The sequence below is a fragment of the Anopheles nili genome, chromosome 2 (assembly GCF_943737925.1).
Source record: "Anopheles nili chromosome 2, idAnoNiliSN_F5_01, whole genome shotgun sequence".
NCBI lineage: Eukaryota > Metazoa > Arthropoda > Insecta > Diptera > Culicidae > Anopheles > Anopheles nili.
The window spans coordinates 22,611,672-22,632,901 of NC_071291.1; the positions used below are offsets into that span (position 1 = coordinate 22,611,672).

Here is a 21,230-nt window from a genome sequence, read left to right on the forward strand (position 1 = left end):
TTTTGTTCTATAGAATATCCCTAGAATATTAGGAGAATTGTAGCCTTGTTTTGAAATATTGAAATGAATGGAATTGTTGAGAGTAATTCAATTCAACGCAATGCAAAGTGTGTAATTTACCAACAAGCGCGTATTGGCTAAGCATACACTGTAGAGTTTTAGTTATTAACTACGGCTTTGTCTTACTAAATGTATTTACACTAGGCATGCATTTAATGCACAATATTTAAGCTTTGTCCTTTACAATTCACAAAAAAATTAATAAACTGCCTTTCAAATCATGTTAAATGTAATTATGAAAGAGAGAACGCGACAGTTTTGAGCACCAGGTGGATAAACGTGATGTGTTACTACATGATGAAGTCTCAATTATCCGGGTTAAATGTAACGGATACAATAAAAGTTTTAAATGATTTAGTAATGATTAAAATAGTTAAAATTCAATATTTTCGGATAAACAAACGTATTGAGCTTATGTTCATAAATTCAAAACAATTAATCAATATTGGTAATTTTATTTACAATTATTTAAAATAAAAGCAAATGTTAAAATTAAATACTAAAAATAGATGAAATTGATAAAAAAAATGCAATATAGTCGACTAAGCCCATCGGTTGTTGTGAAAAAATAAACTCAAATATACCAGTCACATGTAGTAGCTTAATAAAAATTAAATTTGATTCCGTTACTTAAATCATCGTAGAGTTTATAAATTCAACGGTACGAGACATTGAATCTAACATTCTCACATGAATATAATGATTATTTTAGACCAATATACCCAATTCTTCATGTTTCAAACACGTTAAAGACAGCGTCTTCTGCAAAATAAATTCTAGTAAAAACATCAGGAAAAAATGTTAAATACATAATTTCATAATATGGCAGGTATTTTGCCTAAGCTAATAGATGATCAAGATAGGATAGTGGCGATTACAAAATTCGGTCAAATAACACCACATGGCACATCACATTTAATGTCAACAACGGACAAGGTTATCGTCATGAACTATCCTCGAAGCATAGATGATAAGAGCTCATTCATGGAAGCCTTCCGTATTGCAGTGTTAACAAAACTGTGGTGAGCAATAAATTAAACAGTTCTTTTTGCCACATCATTGTCCCGTTCGATGATAATGCAACATCATAACGACCTTCGTATCAAAGCCAGCTCAGCTATATCTACCCTTATCAAGTGAATTCCCTTATAGGGTAATATTCCATCGTTTTGATGTTTAATATCCATACGAAATCAAAAAAATTATGCTTATCTATTCCATTGAACAAACCAGATACCTATTCATTTCACCAACATCCTAGACCTCTATTGCAGAAATTGTTAATGTGAAAGGTTTAATTTATATTGCTACATTGCTTAGCCTTAGCACGTTCCTAAGCAAAAACAAAGCAGGAGCGCCAAAAGATTTGAAAATAAAAAAACAATAAAAAGACGATATAAATTGTTTCGTTGTCGGAAATGTAGCCGAAAAGTTTAAGCAGTTTTGGTGTGTAAAACTCATGTAAATCCTTGAATCATTGCTGTTTTCGCTAAAACTTCGGCCCATCAATGCTCAATTACATCACCACAAACCATACCGAGCCTCTGCAAGGTGTGCGATCGAAAAACTGCACCATCATGTTGAATATCATCACAATTTCACCACCAACGTCATCCGCGCAACCGCCAAACCATGTGTTGTTTGAACAAGCGGCCACGCTTCAAAGGAACGAAAAACGTGTCCACGAAACATATGCTCGCGGCTTCGTCACAAGCAATCACGCCGGATGCGCGAAACGTCATCACCCGCGAGGAATTGTCCCTTAGCAACACCGCACTCGAAATCGACTCAAAATGGCCCATTTCCCGGCCCACCTTCATCCCGTCCCCCGGGGCCACAAGCACGAAAAGAGGACGAGAAACATTCCCCACCTCAGTTGCTTCCGCTGGGAATTAAACGTAAAAGAGGCGCGCGACTTGGAAAGAAAGAAAACCCCAGCATCAACAGCATCCACGTCCACGTTCATGAAGAAAGACCTTGCGAGCGCGAAGATCTCCGGCTTGACAGATCGCGCCGAATCAGCTGTTGCGAGTTGCGATTCCCAGCGTCCTGTCTGTACGTGAACGAGACCACACACTCTCGCTCGCTGTATTACTCATCATCTCGGTCAGCTGGCACCGACCACGGGGGGTGGGTTGATGATCGCCACCCTGACACGCCTCACCGCTTCGTTCCGCAAACATTTCCACGCGCGCCGCTATCACACGCTTCGCGCCGAAACGCACGCCGACGATAAGATCCGCGTGGTCTAAAGATGAAGCGAATTTCGGGCACAAGGCAGCAGCAAAAAAAAAAAAGGTCGTTGAAATAACCAAACGATGGTTCCAAGAAACGATTCTTCTTCACTTCGGCGTTCTTTCATCGCTTCGATTATTTAAGCGTCGAAACCCGACACAGAGCGACACCGACAGCATGGGAGGCTTGAGCATGATCGGGTGGTCACTTTGGGGTGCGCATTTTCTTGTATGAACGTGTTTTTTGCTGCTGCCAATGATCGTCGCCCGTGTTCGCCATATTGACGCCACTTTCTTCTTCGCACACACCCTGTTGTCCATGGCTTGTACAACGAAGGGGGCTGATTGCATCAGATCAGCCGTTTGGGTACGGTGGTTCACGCGAGCATGGCGAGGTAGGATATCGGGCCGTTCCGTGGAGATCCTGAGCCGGTTTCCAGCTTGCCGGAAATTGCTTGCATGCCATCTCGGGGGGTCGATCGACGTGCCGATCCTCACGTACACGGCAAGAGAAGTGGCTAACTTTTCGCGTGCTATTTCAGAGGACGGAATCGTATTGAGGACGAAGACTTCAGTCTGCTAAATATAGTACGTGGTTTTACGTGCAGCATCATAGATGGATAGGCGGCGAAGGAGTGTAGGTACGATTTTCCTAAACGAATCACCGATAACGCAATGCAATTGTGCAGATGAGCAAGAATTCAATCATAAAAAGAAAATCTAAAAGGCTATAATAGAAGCAGATGCATATAAAATATTGAATATTTATTTTAACGCAAATTTAAGTCCATATAAAATGTCTCAAAAAATTTGTGTAAAAAGGATATGGAAGATATTTGCGCACTAGAAATGGCACTATTTATCGATCATGATTTGATACGAAAAAAAGGATAAAATGAATCACTAATTAGCTATCTCACAAATAACGCTTCAAAAGTTTATACACATCTAAGCGTTATATGTTTTCTGTATCATCGCTAAGCCCCTATCAAATTTTAGGCATTCCCCATTAATTCCCATTCAATATATTCAAAGATTCAAACAGATAGTGTCCACTTAGCGGCAACGTGTATAAGCTTTAAAATTTACCGAATTGTGAACGCCCACTCCAAGCGTTATCCAGCGCGATTAAAGAATTTAATATCCAAAGCCTAGGCGCGCCTGGTTCTTATGGGGTGGGCGTAATAAGCAGGTAAAGACGATGGAAATAATTAAACAAAAAAACACGATAATTGCAGAACAGTGGAAAAAACGTGCATTGCACTGGTGACATAGTTGGTAAGTCACACGCGGTTTTGATAACGCTGGGATTCCAAAGAAATGATCAACCGACACCTGGGGAAACCCCAAAACGTGGGCTTAAATGGGGGTTAAAATTTTCCCGCAGTAAATCACGTCCCAATAGGTGCGATACCTGGCGCACCTGAAGGTTATCGGGTTTGACGTAAGGTTACCGATGTCAAGGTGTCGTACAATAATCAACCAATTTTGCTTTTGTGACTAAAGCCCGAGTAAGCATTGGAGAAACGTTGAAATGGTACTCACCATATTTTACATTTGTAAACGATAACTTCCAGCATTAAAAAGGGTACTGGTTTTATTCGTTCATCCACGGGAATTATGTGTTCCAGGAATGCCAGAAATTGGAGGCGTACTGACGCCTTCCACCGTGACTAAGCACACCTTTGGTGAGATGGGTCCAATTTCCCGTTCCATGTTCTGCTTGATCAAACATTTCCTTCCGCCGTGCGTCATAGTGAGGAAGGCCCGCTAATAAATCGATGAGTTAGACCTCGGTCAAGTTTCTTATCAGCCAAATAGCACCTGTCGAAATATGCCCCCAATGATATGGAAGGATAACTCTCCTGCCGGCAGCAAAAATGCCCATATGAGGAAGCGCAGCCGCGTGATGATAAGTTATAGATCACCTGCTCACCAGCTCGGTGAGATAATGAAGGGAAAAATACATTCTTGTTTTTGTCTCATTTATTTTCGGTCGTGCTGATGATTCGCATCAACGTCAGCGTAAAATCTCCATCTATCAAGCAATCACTAGATCACGTGCATCACACCTAAGCTCGTGAGCTCGTGATACAGCAGAAGAACAATGCGCTCGCTTGGGCAGACAACTTTCCTCAAGTGAGACTGGATCATGGACAGACCCCTTTCGAGGGGAATTTATGGGATTTTCCCCGGAACCGCAAAAAAGGGGAATGTCCACCTAGCCAGCAATTGAACGTGTGCATCGAACGCAGGGAACCGAGCGAGGTGACAAATTGATTCGATCCATGATGTCAATGATCAGGGCCAAAACCCCTGCCGGCATATAGCAGCTTCAGCCATACTGAGTGAAGTTAATGAAATCTTGACCTTCGTTGCATTGATTGGACTGTTACGCGTAGCTGGCGAAGCTAACCCGAAGCAATAGGAAAGAAATCCTTCATGTCAGTGTGGATCCTGGGACAAACAAAAATAATCCTCTGCACTGTTGCGCTCCTTAGCGATCATTCGAGGAACGCGCGGGAAATAACCGCGTGCACGTGATTGGATGGTTTATGGCGTCGTTCAAAGGTTTACCGCCATTATCGCCGGCTCACAATAAAGCGCAATATAAACTACGCAACATTGTGTGCTCGGACCGATAGTAAAGGTGGCTCTCAATCGCACCCAAATAATCAGCGCAGGAATTCCATTCATCTCAGAATACGGCACGCTGCATCGTACGCCGTGCTCCGTGATGCAATCGAGTGCGCTTGTTAAGCGATCTGGCTAGGCCGGACGCTCTAGGTGAGCTTATGAAACATGGAGATCTTCCGTCGGATCTTCTGCAACGTGATTGCAACCGGGTCCTAGATAGTGACGCGTAGGGAAATGCATAGAGCATGTGACCCAGTAAACCTTGTAGGCCACTAGCCTTCGGGAAACCCCAGTCTGACAGCTCGGTTGACAAAAGTACCAACCGCTTGCCGTTGATCACGCTTCCCTCACGAGACTAGGATTATGTGACGTTCAATGCTCGCTCCTGCCCACCGACGACGATGGCGACGCCGAAGGCAGGAACTGCAAAATTGAGCCACAAGATAAGGCCAGGCGCCAGCGGCGACCAATCGGGATTCACCGTCAACGCACACCAGAGCGAGCGGCGAAATACAGCAACAGGTCGCATTGCCTTGCGACGGTCGAAGGAAGCGCGAAAAGACGGCCGCGTGGGGCAGGCTGGGAGTAGGTATTTTCCGGTTGTGTATAAATAAATAGCAATAACGTCTACCGGCAAGCGAGCGAGTCAGTTCATTGATAGCATTCGATCGGGACGGAGTACCAGAGAGTCAGGTTAGCGCCTCGTGTGAAGTGTTAAGTGATTGAGTGAGAAAGGATTCGATAGACGCACGATATTGTGTATTGTGACTAGTGCAAGTGCATTGCAAGCGAAACGGTTACGATTTATGAGCGATTCCTTCGGCAAGGACATTTATAATCAGCGCAGAAGCAATTTCAGACAATCGAAAACGATGGCGTACAAGAGCAATAAGGTATGTTGGTGGCTCGATATTGTTAGTGATATTCAACCGGCATGATACTAGTGCCATTTATGATAAGCGTGGTTAATGGGCATTAAATGAGGCTTTGCTGGCATTTGGACTCCACGTGATAGTGTTATAGAGCATTTATAAAACTATTGAATGTATTATCCAGCCTGCTTGGGAGCATAAAAGGATTTTGAGAGTTTGAGTACTTCTAGCGGAATTGGTTTAAGAATCACCTTTTTTTTCTCATGAATTACATATCATGATAGACTACTATGTGCGAAGAATTACTAATAATGTGTCACATAGGCTTACTCAAACCATATAGATCCTCATCCTTTATAGATCGATTTGAAGAAGTTGATATTAATAGAAAAATGTTAGGAATTAGTTACCTCAAGCTCACCAGGCACGGTGTAACAATATCGGCATTCCAAGTGACAAAAAATGCATCGGAGGCTCGAACCATCAGGTGTGATATACTCAAGACCATGACGGTGTGTCATCCCGTCTGACGAAAGCGGTCACGAGCAGGGACGTAACGTTCGTCACCAATCACGACACCGGCGGGTGATGGATAATGCTGAACCACCTGCTCGTGTGACTCAGCCTGTCTGTGGGTCAATTGTTCGAGCCTCCGAGATATCCCTTCGAACGTCACCTCTTAAAAAAATCCATTGTTAAGCGGTACGCACCCACCTGAAGCTAATCGATGTCCCACGTTGATAATTGAATAATCGCCCCCTTTTCTAAATATACCCCGGGCCAGGTGGGTGATTTTAGAGCTGCAAGCTGCGAACGTTATCAAAAGCATTTAAGGCGGCATGTACGAGAGCTAATTGGTAGGTAATGTGATGAAATACACATCTGAGCGGTTGATCGGACGATTGGTTTGCAGATTGCGTTTATCACCTGCTCCGATCTGTTATCAGGTCTGACTCTAGCGAAGGGTTAGTGCATCACGTGAGGAAGCGAGCGTACTTAGAGAGATTTGATAGTCAGTACAGTCAGTGAAGGGGAATGTTTACTACCAACCGCTCACGGTGCTAGTGGCCGCTGGCAAGGTTCCGACCTTGCTCGACAACAGCGTCACTAAATGGCTACCAATGGCGGTCAATGGCCGATCGGAGGTTTGTTTGGCGCCAGCGTAGCTGAAATGCACTTGACCACGTGGTCTGGCTGATTGACCGTTTCGATCGTTGTCAGTATGTCAGCATGGTCAGCCTCAATTGCTTATCAAGCTGGGCTTAGGGCTACGATCGTGATCGGTACCAATTCCGGAGTATGTTCCGGATCAAGCCCTGATAAGCTCTTAAGACTACATGTGACGTAGCCCTTCGCCAAAGAGCATGGTCAGCTAGGGGTGACGTAAACGGGACCACTCGACGAACAAGGGCAATTCGTTTGGGGTACCATTCGTCCGTTTGATTGGTGAAAATTCCCAACGCTCCCAAGATCACAACAAACTAGTTCCCTTAGCAACTGGCTGCAGTGCGACTCCCGGTGGACGGGATTTTATTTTTTGGGATCGGACCAACATTGCCTTCCACCACCAAAGAGAGTGATGTAATTTGTGCTCGTTAGCTCCAGACGATAACCTACGAAGGAGCAGAGTGATGTCATGAACGGCACGATGCCTCTCTTAAGGCAAAATTATGATCCCACCCGGAGACAGCGTGTTAAGCACGCCTGGAGAGCTGTTCCGGGGCGCGGATCGATCAAGTTGTTTACCGGATGGTTTCAGCATGCACTAGCTAGAGCAGCGCTGGAAAAGAAAGGGGAAAACTGTGTCATGGTCCAGCAACGTATGAGCTTATCATGTGGCATGTGCATCCGATTTTAGTAACCATGTACCCTGGCCCGAGATGTTATGCGAGGCGAGGCTGTCGTCATGCTCGGTGACTTCCTCACCGCGACGGATGTCACGAGAACGCTCTTAGTAACTCCGTTTCCCTTCTTGGAATTCATTATACGCCTACACGAAATCAAACACAGCACTCTCGTCTAACGTGGAAAAATAAGCTGATCATTCCATGATGATGCTGAGAATCCGTGGATCGCTAGCCCTTATCAATGGTAGCGCGAAAGGTTACGATCGGTACAACGCTCTTGAAATGACAAACAAAAGTCAATGCGAGGGTGGATGCCACTTCGCGAAGAAATTTTAAGTAAGAGGCACAGTTCACGTCTCTCATACACATTCCCAGCGACATGGTAGGTGTAGATGGGTCACACTGATTTCCAGAACGCGGAACTACTTATCAAAATCGTGCGAATGTAATAATATTAAACGAATATTTTGTTTACTCGTGCGCTGATCCCTGAGCCACCATGCGACGTTCCCCGTTTGATGTTCGCGCCGTTGGACTTGGACTTAGACCTTCAGCGCGATCAACGTTACTTCGATCTTTCACTTTACGATGAATTGCATATTTTCTATCATTCTTGGAATACTTATGTATATTTTTTCCTTCTCTTTACTCAACTTTTTCCCCCAGATGGTGAAATCCATGCGTATGATGCTACTACTGGTATGCCTGATCAGCATTATGCCGCATGTCACAGCTAGACCGTCGTCCGGGCGGCATAGCAAACATTTAAGGCTTGTTGATCAACTCTTGCGCAGTAACACGGATGCTGTTCGGCCGCACCACAGCCAGAACCATCAACATCGGCGAAGATCTGTAGAATATGAGGATTACTATGATGCGGACTACAAACGTGTGCAGCAATGCTACGAAGATGTAAGTGTTGCGAGCATTGTGTAACGCTTACGATGATCCTGGAAATCAATTAATGTTGTGCTTTTTCTTTTTCCTGTTCATGCATCTATACAGGAGGACATAAACGAGCTTTGCCAGCGTTGCTCCAAAGTGACGAAATCGTCGATAGTGTTCCCTATGTGCTGTAGTAACGAGGACGATACAATGAAATGGTGCAAGGCGTATGTTTACTACGGCATACAGACGTAACCATCATCTTTCGCGACCAGCAAGGCATCGAATAGGAGTTCTCGTTCCAAGTGTATCTCAACGCGCAACCAGCTAGCATTATTGAATGTTTTAGGCTAATCAACACGATAGTATTTATTATTGATAGTACATCTTTTTCATCTCGCTCTTCATCGGTTATTTATTTACGTTCGTAAACATCTTTTCATCTCCTTTATTTCATCGAAAAAGCATTTAAATCATCCTTAGTTTGTTAACTACTGTGATTGTTCATAATTCCTACCGGTTTCCGTCAACGATGTGCATAAGCAACAAAGCAGATACTTAGCTAGAAAGTTACTTAGCCTTGAACAAAGTATTGAGCAAAACACGTTCATGATTGTTGGGCAATAGAGGTAAACTTATTATAAGAAACACAGATGATTGAATAAAACAATTAAACATGAAAAAAAAACTCAATCAAATTTGCAAAAATATCAAATTATCTTAATTTAAACCGAAAAAAAGATAGTCAAATTATCATGCGACAATTTTACTAATAATGCTAAATAATAAAAATGTTCAGAGCTTATCTTTTTAAAACTAATGTATGATAATTTGTCAAATGCCGTGCGTAGAGCATGCTACAGAATTTATAAAAAATATAATTTACCGCGAAAATTTCAGAGAGAAAAATGAGAGAGAGAGAGAGAGTTTTGCATTGGCGATCCTTGTACGAAACGTCAAATTTTTGTTTACAATTGCAGTGCTCACAGAAATGAACCGTAACTTGTAAACATGTTCCTGCACGATTTAAAATTTAAATAGTAGGAGTCATACTTTCGATGCCAGATACAATGCATCGTTTATCCGTGAGGTAAATTTTGGAGTAATTAAGTGTGCAATCTTCAAGGATAAGGATCAATTCCAAACACAATATAATAAACTCGATTAGTTATGTTTGCCACACAATAATTTGTTCGTTGCATTTTATATATCGATTATAACAAATACCTCATTTTTATCGTGTTCTGGTTTTGTGCAAATTTGCATTGCAGAATAGGTTATTGCTTTCACTTCTGTTCCTTGGGGATGCTTCTTCAGGTCAAATTCCTCGCCGTAACATTTACATTCGATTGTAAACTGCTCCAAATCAAACTTTGTAATCTCCAGTTTTTTACATATAAGATAAGGCTCCGCCGAAAAAAGGAACAGTAATTCGTCAAGAAAACGGAACATCAAATTTTCTACATCATCCGTTGGCTCCGTTGTGATCTGGTAGCAATTTTTAATTTCTACCGTAGGCAATTCAGTCATATATCCGAACATTGCCATTCCACATTGTTCGAATGCTTCCTTCAACGAGTCACCCCATGCATGCAGTCTGAAACCGAGATAAAGGATTCATGATACCTGGGTTGTGAGCGTACAGCTTATACTTACTGCACATCAGCTGTATGATCCAGATCTATAATGCGATATTTAATAAAGAAATCCCGATATAAAATAGTATACAATATACTAGGAAAGCATTACTTACATTCATATTTTATCTCTGGTATTTCATGTTCAGTAGTTTCCAATGGCACTTCCATATCCTATGTTTTTGCTAACTGTCGTCTCACAAAATGTATTCAATTAGCGATTTACGCACGGATGGCAATAAAACTGCAATATCATTTCGAGAGCAAAAATCATCATGTGAATCTCTAGTTCTCCTGTTTACACCGGAATGATTGTTTATTTGACCGTGTTCTTCCAAACTACTGCTTTGGGAACGATAATATATAGCTTTGTTTTCTATTAGCATGATTATGAGCTTGAACCTATTCACGTTTATTTTTCATTTCATTTAGTTAGTGTGATACTAGCAAAATAAGCAATGACCGATACGTAGAACTTATTGACATAGATACTATGAATCTACTCACCGTTTCTTTCGCTATTTACAGTAAAGCTGTTGAGTTCAATGCACTTCTATAAACTTGAATGTGTCGATTAACGTATATCAAGGTATTTAAATTCATTAAATTTGTGTATATTTGTTGTTTTAGTTATCACAGTCACTACGATCACATTCGTTTTCCACATGGGAAATATTTACATTTTTTACCACTGACAGTCAGAGTACCTGTCATTTTGTCTGACATCACTACGTATCGAGGAAAACAACAAAACGCAACTTTCCTTTCGATTTCACGACCACAAAATGTTGGTCCTGAACTGTTTTGTGGTATTTTGTGGTGTTGTATAGTCGTTTGCCGTTTTTAGCCTAATCCCTCATAAAAATCAGGTTGTTGTGTTCCATCAACGGGTGAACGAGTTGCGTTAGCGCTCGGAATCACCAGAATGAAGAAGCTCACTGGAACGTTTCGCAACACACAATGGGACCCGTACTTGCTGATCTCGCAAATCGCTGCAATGCAGGCACTGCTGTACGTTAGCCTCGGGACGATCATGTACGTGATGGACTTTTTCGCCGAGGCTAATCATACACTGGATCATATCTTTGAGTATCACGTAAGTTAAAACATATGGTGACCAACCTAAGCTAGTGGCCTTCTAAAGATGATTTAACACTCTTGCAGGAAATTCACGTTACCGATCTCGGCGGACGATTGGTTATCGTTGCCTTCATACTCAACTCCTTGGTCGGTGCCGGGTTGCTATGGTTTGTCGTGCGGCGAACGAAGCTGTGTTTAGATTTTAGCTTTACCTTCCATTTCACTCACCTGGTGATTTGCTGGTGGTACAACGAGGCCTTCCCATCGACTATCGGTTGGTGGATGCTAAATGCGGTTTGTACCGCACTGATGTGCGTATGTAGCGAGTTTCTCTGCCTCAAGACGGAACTGAAGGAGATCCCTGTGGGTTACACGGCACTGAACAACAAGGTCGATCTGTGAATTGTAGCCTGTTACGCAGCCTTGTTGTAATGAGGTTTCGCGGGAAAACACGTTTTCCGTTTGGCTACAACGTTCCATAGTAAAGCAGGGGGTATTCGAACGCCATGGCTTCAGGGATATTGATTCCGGGTGATTAATAGATTTTTGTTGTACATTACTCAAGCTTTATAAGTAAAACTAAATGATAGGATCCTTTTTAATTTATGTTTCGTACTAAAACAAAACAATAAAATAAAAGAACCAATTAATGTAAGTGTGTATCATTAAGTTTATAAATACTCGGAATATTCCAAGCTCTTGATACAACGCGAGTGTTAAAAGTAATGCAAATACTGTTCCTAAAAAAAAGATCCTAGACCATGGAAGTTGATATGTATAAATAACTTGCTAGCTTTCCTATTGCCGGCATTCAATGCTGCTCCAAACAGATCTTTACTCCGCCATGCAAAAGCAGAATTGATACATCAATTTTATGGACTTTGAAACCGCTTGTTTTGTTCACTATTTAGCACGTTGGCTGGCGGTCATCTACGTTCTTTAAAAGGGTAGAGCGTCGATTGTTGGGAAGTGAGTCCACTCAGTCAGTCAGATACTGCCGTTCACGACACAAGATTCAATCAGAGACAGGACCAATAAACTGTTCGCCCATAGATTGCCTGGAATTATTATCGTCTAGCGGAGAACCTGTTGTGAGTGTTGTATTTTAAGCATAAAAACATGTTTCAAATAAAAAAAACCAACAGTCCTGTATAGTGATCCAGATTATTTGAAAACAATACCCTCTTATAGAGGATTTCTTTATTCGAGATTACCATTGCGAACGGATAGTGAATACGATTTGGCAGATTTATTTCAAGTTTATTCCACCAATTAGCGCATTCTATCAAAAATATACATATATCAAAAATATACATATATACTTAACAACAGCTTCTCGAAATCATGTCGAGCATCCATTCCAGAATCGTGTGATTCTTTATCTTTATTTGTCTTTTTATTAATTAACCATTTGCAGCATCCCTTCCGCACATTGGCAGTTTGTTTGCACAGATATCCAGACTTGATATAAGCTTTCGTTTGTGTGCTCTAATTGCTCTACGCGTTGGCACGCTCTTCTGCATCACACATCGTGGAGGTAACACGTGCCAACGGAAACAAGAGGATCGCCATGAACACAAGTATTATTGGACAGCGACTTTCGAGCGTGGAAGTATCCGATTGCAAGAACTATCTTCCACCGTTACAGCTTTACTACGATGGTATGAAGCGAAAAGAATTCGAAAAACGTTTTAAGCAGCCTGTATAAGAAAGGCTCCCATTGATTTCGTTTCAGAATATGCTATCTTATTGAGCTTATCGCTCATCATCGGCTGCAGCATCTGGCTTTGGGTGACGTACGTATTTATACAAGTAATCAGGCTCATTAAAAACCACACAGAGAAAGCCCAGGTGATGGTGCTAATCATCGCTAATTCGGTGTATTTTGTAAGTCGTACGAACTTTCACGTCAACAGAAAGTGGAGTTTGCAAAAAACAACCAATAGTTTCATCTAATTTGTGCGAATTTTTTTCAGACAGTGGTCACGTTCAACGTGCTTGCGCTCGCACTGCCTCAAGTGGCGGTAATCTGCGACGTAGTGCCATTTGTGGTTTTCTGTTGGTGTATTTTAGTATTTTTCCGGTATCTGAAAGACTCGTTGGGAGGTGATTCCGCCATCGTCGGCCTGTACGAATCCAAAGCAATCGAGCCACCGCAAGTATGCCCATGCTTTCGGTTCATCTTTGATAAAAAGTGAGTTTTTTCGTATGTTCGTGGTTCCATTGCGCATCTTCCTGCTAAGCATTAAACGTTTTCAGACGTCAGCTACGCGCGATCAGGTTCGGTATTATCCTGTTTCCCATTTACAACAGTGTGGTAGCGAGCATACAACTAGTCATTTATGCTTTCGATAAGGTAAGCCTCCATCGTATATGGTCGTCATACGAACATTCTGTAACTTGCTTAATTTGGTCTCTCTTGCAGGATTTGTTTTACGACGTGTTCTATATGATTTTGCCGTTCATAATAGCGTCGATCGTGTTTTACGTTGGATCCTCGGTGTCCTTCATCAAAACTGTAGCCCCGTTGTACCCGGATAATCCGATTTTTGTAAGCATAAACCGCACAAAATGTTATTTTCTCTCCCACGTTACATCATCCTTTTGTTCCTTTCATAGAAACGATTCTTTCTGCTGCAGCTGGTACTAATTATCACAAAACCCCAGGTTATTATCATAGAGTTAATTTACAATTTGTCAACTTTCGAATGCACTGTGGCAGGGGAACCAAAAGTGTACATAAACGGTGAGTGGGGCACAATTTTGCTTTTATCAACATTCTTTATTATGCTACTTTTTTGCAGTCATAAAACAAATGGTTATACTCATTGAGATGGCAGTGGTGACCTTTTTTTCATACAAATTCTATTCCAATGAACAGCCCACTCGTGAAAAGGCAGGCATTAATAATACGGCGTATGAGGCGTGATAAATAAACTATACTTTTTGCATTATGCACCTAACAAAGTCTTTTGCAGTATGCGAAATATTACAAAAATATATCTTACAATCCGTCGAAACTTGACAAACATTACCCAAAATCTACAAAGCATAAAAAAGAATGCCATGGCACAAGTGCACAAACTACAGAATGATTTGTCTATGGGTGCGAAATGAGAACATTTTCAACAGGAGCTTGGATAAATTTATGTACAAATCATCAGTATCAGTGCATGCATTCTAACGTGCACCCTGCACCATCCACAATTGTTCAAACACAATCGAAAACTAATTGTATCTAAACGCAAGGATACGGCGCACAATCCAGCCTAGTCTGCAGATCCAGTTGCTGGCACGGAAGGATAACGATAAAAGTAGAAGAAATCGATCGGACCCCCGCAGCACCCCCTGGATGCATGCGTCTCTCTCGCTTGTAAAGAATGATCCGCATGCAAATAAAAATAGCAGAACCCCACTCCTCCTATTGGTGCATATCGCGCGCGTGTCAATCTTGGCTTAACCGATGAAAAACCAAGACCACTTGGTTGAGAGTGGGTATATGTTTGCGAACCGGCTGCCATCGCGACTCGGCACCGGATCGAGTAGACGCGCCATTATAATGCTTGCAACTCGCAGCATAGCCGCAGCGGTGCGGTTGAGCCTGTGTTGGCTGTTAGCTTTGGTCAGTTGCTGTCGACGTTTCGCCCGATCCGGACCGGTATTTTGCGATTCCGCGTTGATGCCACACGGCCTCGCAGCTGTGCATCTAGCGTTTTCGTAGTCATCGTAGTCCGGGAGTTTCGTTCTTGGGCGGTGAATCCACTGTTTCCCTCCCTTCTATCAATCGCTATCGGGTGAGTTTTCCCAAACAAGTGTGCCAGCGTGTGATCAACGCCGCGGGCAGGAGCTTTGGCAAGAAAATGGGACACCAAAAACAAAAAAAAGGCCACCTTGCGATGACATAATTGCTAGCACAACGTGTTAGCATCACTAACCTGCAACAAGAGTAACGATCGTTAGCAACCGGTGTGTGGCGAGGTCGTGGTCGCTGCACGTGTGCACCCGGAGAAGGGATGCTGTGTGACGAAAGGGGGGGATTCCAAGCTTTTAGCGCGTGTCTCTGTGTCCGTTTGATCGAGCCAGTGAGTTTGAACATTATCTAAGCATAGTGCCAAGCGAACCCGCGAGAAAGTGAGTTTTCCCCCCTGGGTGTGGTGTGAGGCGTGCGGAAGAAGTAGAAGAAAAAGCAATAGATATGTGTGCAGAGTTCACCAGCGGCGAATGAGAGGGTGGAAAAGCGATTGCGTCAGGTGGAATGGCAGCTAATTCACCTTTAGCCGCGGTCCGTTGGGGTTCGTTGTTCTATTGGGTATACCCACGACAGAGACCACCGTTTACGCGGTTGAGCAATGTCGTAGCGGATCGTGATCGTGGTGATTATATACCCACTATTAAGCCCAAAACCGGCTGGAGCAATCGCCCTGGCGACCTGGGCAGGCTCGCGGGTTCAGGGATAAATTATGTAAGTCCGATCGTAAGCCGTCTAAACACGTGACACCGAAAGGAGGTCACAAAGGACATTTCGCGCTGGTGTTAGAGCGTGTTCTGGACTGATGGAAAGTGCAATCACGAAAGCCATTGCGAACCGTCCTTTAGATGCTATGGACAAACAGCTGCAGCAAACGAAAGCACGGACCGTTGAGGGTGAAAACGTGGCTCGAAATGTTGCTTAAATCCGCGCGGACACGCGGTTGCCTTCGTTCAATGCCACCCATTGCGTGTCGTTGCGCTAGGATGGTTGATGATTTAGCCGAGCGCATATTAGCCCTCCACCCAGAGGCTCGTTTGTTTCGTTTCGGAGGCTTTTGCGCTTCTTCGCCACGGCGTCGAACAGCGAAACGGGGCGTTGCGACAGACCCAATCTAATGCCACTACCAGAAAGAAAAAAACAAAAATCTCCACAGCGAATCGTTTCAAGGCTGCGGTCCAAAGAGCAAAAGCCACAGCCAGCTTTCGGCCGTAAAGCTGAAGCTATCGTTTTTTTTTCGACACAGCGCCCACAAATGTAACCCAACCGAATCATGGTGTTTTTTTCTGTTGTAAGAGCGGCGTGAAGTCAAGCGATAGAAATAAAGTAACAATTTAAAGTTGGTGTCGGGCCTTGCGATGAACGACTAAACTAGACCAAAACGGCGTGCATCGCGCGAGAGGAATTAATTAATGGCCCTCCCTCACCATTCAAAAACACCAGCGTTTAGCTTCGTACATGTTTAAGAATGAACCGGCGCCAGCTTATGGCCACCAACGTCTTCGAAGGTTGTATGTGCCATCGTTAGACCGAACTCCATTGGCGGTCCGTGATCACGGTCGATCGGTAGGGTCGCTTCCTTCGCGATCCATCAATGGTCGGCTGGCTCCAAGGATCCCCGATGGTGCCGGTTTGGTCTTGAATTCTAGCAGCATCGGAATCATGTACCGATCGTCACATACCAAGGGCGGGCAGGATGAGGCTCATCGGTACCCAAACGAGTCGGAACGCACCGAAGGACACCGGCGTAACCTTCCCATCGAGCCTGCCCTTTTGATGGGTCGTCTGAAACACCATGAGTTGTTTTTTTTTTCACGGTCATCGTTCGCTTTGTTTCTGCACTGCAAGCAAACGCATAAAAGGGGTTCAAAAAGAGCAAAAGAAATTATCGGGCCATGTTGTGGGAAACTCGTTTAGGGGGTTTGTGGGTTGCTTTTTTGACGCGTAATAAATTGGCGCAAAATAGGTGCCGATGGTAGACGTTTAAGCATTAATTATCGCTTAAACGTGGCTGAGCTTTTGTAGAGAAAAGCAAATTTGCACAGATGGGAAAAGAAAACCGTCACCAGATAACATGTGTTATTGTTTGCTTGCTGGATATATTCAGCCAGTAGCTTGGTTGGATACGACCAAGAAGACGCACGAAACAAATATGAAAAATAAATAAGGAAACGGCACAAATCGGGCGGGTGGCACATAAAATTAAGAGCCGATATGTTGCGTACTTAAGCCGGGCTATAGTGAGCAAACGCACCATGCCATGCTTTACCTTCCCCCATCAAGGTCATTCGGTTCCACCCGAAACGGTCTCATTCAACTTCGCTCTGCCACAAAACCGGTAACCGGTTTTATTATTCCGAACCGATACGTCTCGAGCTGGCCGGACACAAAGAAATCAGGAACCAAGTGCGTTCATTGATAATGACCCCTGAACGAACCAGCCCGTTACCAATCGCGTTTTCAATGCATTTGGATAAGCAAATTCCATATCATGTGTCCGTGCGTTGGGGCTAATGACATTACAACATAAGTACTGCGAATTTCATGATAAATGCATCGAATTCTAAGGCACTTATATTTATGCTAAGACAATTCTAAGATAGACCTATAAGATTTGAGTGCTTATGCTACGAAGCAATGTAAAATGTTGCTAAACGATTAATTTTCCGTTACGTGCGAAAGCGTGAATGATGTATTATACATATGAGCCTTGGGAACGAAGATCTTTACATCGCCACTAATGCATTTCAGCCATTTGCGAGCGGACGCGTGAAATAGATTCGAATCGCGTTCGCGCCATTCGTTTACCGGGCTACATGAGTACGCTAACCAATCAAGCGAAACTCCTCAATCACCCACGGGATGGTTTGGGTAGATTGAAATTAATAGAATGTAAGAATCTTCTCGCCATCGCCCACGTCACGCTCGTTTTTTGTTCACGTGCTGGCACGTGCACCGGAAGATGGTGCGCAAAAACGCCTTAAATAAATGCTCAACGACGTTCCACGACGTAAGTCTGTCTACATTCAATATGCATTCGTCATTTTTCAGTTTCGAAATGGAAAGCAATGAGTCAGCTGCTGCCGTTTTGCTTCCGGCACGAAATCTCACCCCGGCGAAAGGGGAATGCACCAACGAGCTCCCCACCGTGCAGGAATACCTCGATGGTAGGAAATGGTAGTTTATGCGATGCGATATTCAACGGTTGTCCTAACAATATTTTTTTTTCGTTTCACCCAGGTTTGAACTACCCGATCGCTTGCATTATCGTCGCCACGGTGCTGCTGAGCATTGCCACCTTTAGCATATTCTTTAAAAATGCCTACCACATCCTGCACCGCACGCCGAAACAGTTTAAAACCAAGTCCATACTGCTGTTAACCATCTACCCGGTATGAATAGCAGCAGTCAGCCACCGATAGAAAAGTGTAATTTGCTCCTTTTTCCTGATCCTTTTAGCTGGTGACTCTCTTCGGTGTAGTGTCAATCTCCGTACCGAGAGCCTATTTCCTGTGTGACACGGTAATGCATGTCTACTTCATGATCTGCGCCTATGTATTCTTCAGGTAGAGACGGCTGAACCGCATTAGTAACGATAATGGGCCAATGTAGCTCTATGTGAAACATGACTATGACCCTTGTTTTTTTCTCAGCCTCTGCATGCAGTATGTTGACGGGGAAGATGCACTTATCAAGTCGACGGATTCGCAAACTTTTTCCCTACGTACTCCGCCATTCTGTTGCCTGGTGCCATTATTTAAACGACAACCCGTGACAAAGTGAGTGACCACAGTTGTTGTAATTAACTGCAATTTAAAGTGACCGGCGTGAAAGGCAATTTTTGATCGCATTGATAACACCTTTATAATTTGTTTCATTTGTTACTGTCGTCGCGCCCTGTTTTGCAGAACTAGATTACGATTCGTGCGAATGCTAATCATGCAACTACCGGTGGTTCAAACGGCTCTCTTCTTGGCTCTTAATGTTGTGTTTGTTGAAGACTATGTAAGTAGTAACGACAACGAACATTTCATACTTTTCCCTAACAACTCAATAATTGCCACATGCGAAAAACCGTCTATTTTCTTTCAGGCTAATTTCAACCGTATTATCCTATATTTTGTGCCATTGATTGTTGTCTCTATTCTGTTGGGCGTTTGGGGGCTGAACGTTCTCGTGCGAATGCTTTCGCCGTTATATTCGGATCTCAAATTGATGGTTTGTGTTGTTAAGATGAAACCAAAACGAATCGGCCATACAGTGCTCTCAATTTTCCTTTGTAATTTCAGGGAAAATATTTTGTGTTGCAAGCCGTTCTTATACTTTGCCGAATACAACCACTTATCATAGCAGCCATTGTCGGTAGCACGATTGCCGAATGTGCCTTTCCCATGACGCTGCAGGTTCAGAAAAATGGTCAGTATAAAAGGCTTTTTTGTCGTGTATCGGTTATCTGAGTAATTCTTCTTTTTATCACTTTAACCAGCTGTTTTTCAAATGTGTCTTTGCTTCGAAATGATGCTACTGTCCTGTTGGGCGTCCGTGCTTTATAAGTTTCCTTCAGTCATCGGACAGTGATAGACGCAAGATTCCATTAAACGTCGTCTGTTCCCTGAAGTGTTGCGATAATGAAAATGACAAAGAATAGCACAGCTATACATGCTGACAAAACATTATCTGTGTTTCAGTGTTTAAATGTGATACCAAAAACGGCCATGTCCGGAACCAGAACGCTAGAATGAGCATTTCAGAACTAGAATTTATGTAGGCGTTCTTTCACTTCATGTTCCCAATGCTTCGTTCCACTCGCGGCATCATCGGTGTATGTGTAATTTTGCAATGAATCTTACAAATTGCGCTAAATATACAAATAAATTCATCCAGCTATATGCTTTCGCTTCGTTACAAAGACCATTTTAATCCGACAAAGACCGTACCTGGTTTCCAATACGCCTTCTATGAACAAATGCCTAAACTTAGATTTCGTTATCACTATCGTCTTCATCGACCGCTTCCTGGCCGGCGCGGTTGGCTGCTGCGTATACTTCAGCCGGGACTGTCTTGTGGACCCCCTTGGAATCTTGACATACCCAACTAAGCTCCAGTTTGAAGTCTTTGTCCTTCAATTCATCGTGCACTTGGTAGACGCTAAAAGTAAATCACATAAACATGGTAAATAAATCGCAGATTACGAGTGCGCATGGTTACCCAACACGTACATTTTACCGGCCGTAAGTACGAGGTCTTTGACGCTCATTTCCGACAGCTTCAGTTTCTCGATTTCGGTTTTGGCGGTTTGTTTCGCTTTGCCAACGGCGCATCCGAAGTATCCCTAGAATTGATGTAGTAGTTTAACAACACGTCTTACTAGTAAAAGTGATGCTGGCACCAGCTAGTGCAAATACTCACGCAAGACACGCCGGACGGATCGATCATGTACATTTCGGGGCCTTTCTCTTCTGACCACGATGCAAGAATGACGCTCACTCCGAACGGACGCACGGCACTGTATAGCGTGTATGCGTGGAAATAGCTGGACAAGCGATCATTTAACTGCTTCAGTGGAATGGGACGATTGTTCTGTTGCCGGTAGCTGGCGGCTTCTTCGCGAGCGATATCCACCACTGCTCTGCCATCGGTGATCATTCCGCTAATTGCCTGTGTCATGATAAAACCATAAGCTTACTGGTTAGTTAATTAGGAGCACATATGAATACTGTTAGTCCGCCTACCATCCCGATGGACGTATCGATGGTGAATATTCTGGTACCGCAGTCTGGTTCGTAAAGTTTGCTCGTGATTAGTTTTTCAACCGCCAGAACTACGCCATCCTTGCCGCGCAGCCCAATAACTGTGCCACTATTTTCCACAGCTTTTCCTGCGTACTCGATCTGGAAAACGCGTCCATCGGGCGAAAACTGAGACGCGGACAGATCGTACTGCCGGAGCGAGGATAGAAGCAGGATAGATTAGCATTTCTCAAACGAAAACAGTCTCGCCGCCATAACCTCAACGTAATAATGTATCTTCTGTCGAAGTCGATAGGCGCTTATAATGTACTTACACCAGTTCCAATCGAACTCATTTTTAATAGAAATAAAGTTAATCACACACTAGTGACTACCAGAAACTATGAACGAGCAAACGTTTATCGAATGAAACAGCAAAAATTTACTTCACCGAAGCGATGAGAAACATTTATGTCCAGATTTGACAGAAAGCGGTTGTTT

At 43.3% G+C, this 21,230-nt stretch overlaps 6 protein-coding genes across 7 annotated transcripts; 4 read left to right on the plus strand and 2 right to left on the minus strand.

Annotated features, from left to right (window-relative positions):
* The first annotated feature begins 5,803 nt into the window (after positions 1-5,803).
* On the plus strand, positions 5,804-8,790 carry LOC128720916 (uncharacterized). Its single transcript, XM_053814618.1, has 3 exons — positions 5,804-5,824; positions 8,317-8,562; positions 8,656-8,790. The coding sequence occupies exons 1-3, from the start codon at positions 5,804-5,806 to the stop codon at positions 8,788-8,790; spliced, it is 402 nt and encodes a 133-aa protein (XP_053670593.1).
* Positions 8,791-9,738: 948 nt separating this feature from the next.
* LOC128731909 (protein archease-like) lies at positions 9,739-10,813 on the minus strand. The gene is made up of 4 exons (XM_053825066.1): positions 10,680-10,813; positions 10,289-10,416; positions 10,192-10,216; positions 9,739-10,132 (listed from the first exon to the last, which is right to left on the minus strand). Exons 2-4 carry the CDS (start codon positions 10,341-10,343, stop codon positions 9,739-9,741), a joined length of 474 nt encoding a protein of 157 aa, XP_053681041.1. The 5' UTR covers positions 10,344-10,416; positions 10,680-10,813.
* Positions 10,814-11,094: 281 nt separating this feature from the next.
* LOC128731695 (protein SYS1 homolog) lies at positions 11,095-11,877 on the plus strand. Its single transcript, XM_053824827.1, has 2 exons — positions 11,095-11,268; positions 11,337-11,877. The coding sequence occupies exons 1-2, from the start codon at positions 11,098-11,100 to the stop codon at positions 11,652-11,654; spliced, it is 489 nt and encodes a 162-aa protein (XP_053680802.1). The 5' UTR covers positions 11,095-11,097; the 3' UTR covers positions 11,655-11,877.
* Positions 11,878-12,822: 945 nt separating this feature from the next.
* On the plus strand, positions 12,823-14,181 carry LOC128721089 (uncharacterized). Its single transcript, XM_053814807.1, has 7 exons — positions 12,823-12,913; positions 12,988-13,139; positions 13,229-13,446; positions 13,512-13,608; positions 13,678-13,803; positions 13,872-13,998; positions 14,057-14,181. Exons 1-7 carry the CDS (start codon positions 12,823-12,825, stop codon positions 14,179-14,181), a joined length of 936 nt encoding a protein of 311 aa, XP_053670782.1.
* Positions 14,182-18,058: 3,877 nt separating this feature from the next.
* LOC128721482 (organic solute transporter alpha-like protein) lies at positions 18,059-19,670 on the plus strand. Its single transcript, XM_053815239.1, has 8 exons — positions 18,059-18,167; positions 18,241-18,392; positions 18,460-18,566; positions 18,654-18,779; positions 18,909-19,005; positions 19,093-19,218; positions 19,290-19,416; positions 19,487-19,670. Exons 1-8 carry the CDS (start codon positions 18,059-18,061, stop codon positions 19,576-19,578), a joined length of 936 nt encoding a protein of 311 aa, XP_053671214.1. The 3' UTR covers positions 19,579-19,670.
* LOC128721483 (proteasome subunit alpha type-3) lies at positions 19,414-21,156 on the minus strand. Of its 2 annotated transcripts, XR_008410777.1 has the most exons (6): positions 21,065-21,156; positions 20,733-20,939; positions 20,410-20,658; positions 20,220-20,332; positions 19,705-20,148; positions 19,414-19,612 (listed from the first exon to the last, which is right to left on the minus strand). XR_008410777.1 is itself a non-coding variant. In XM_053815240.1 (5 exons), exons 1-5 carry the CDS (start codon positions 21,083-21,085, stop codon positions 19,977-19,979), a joined length of 762 nt encoding a protein of 253 aa, XP_053671215.1. In that variant the 5' UTR covers positions 21,086-21,156; the 3' UTR covers positions 19,414-19,976. The 2 variants fall into 2 exon arrangements, 1 of the variants encoding a protein (XP_053671215.1); XM_053815240.1 differs by having other exon boundaries at positions 19,414-20,148.
* Positions 21,157-21,230: the final 74 nt, after the last annotated feature.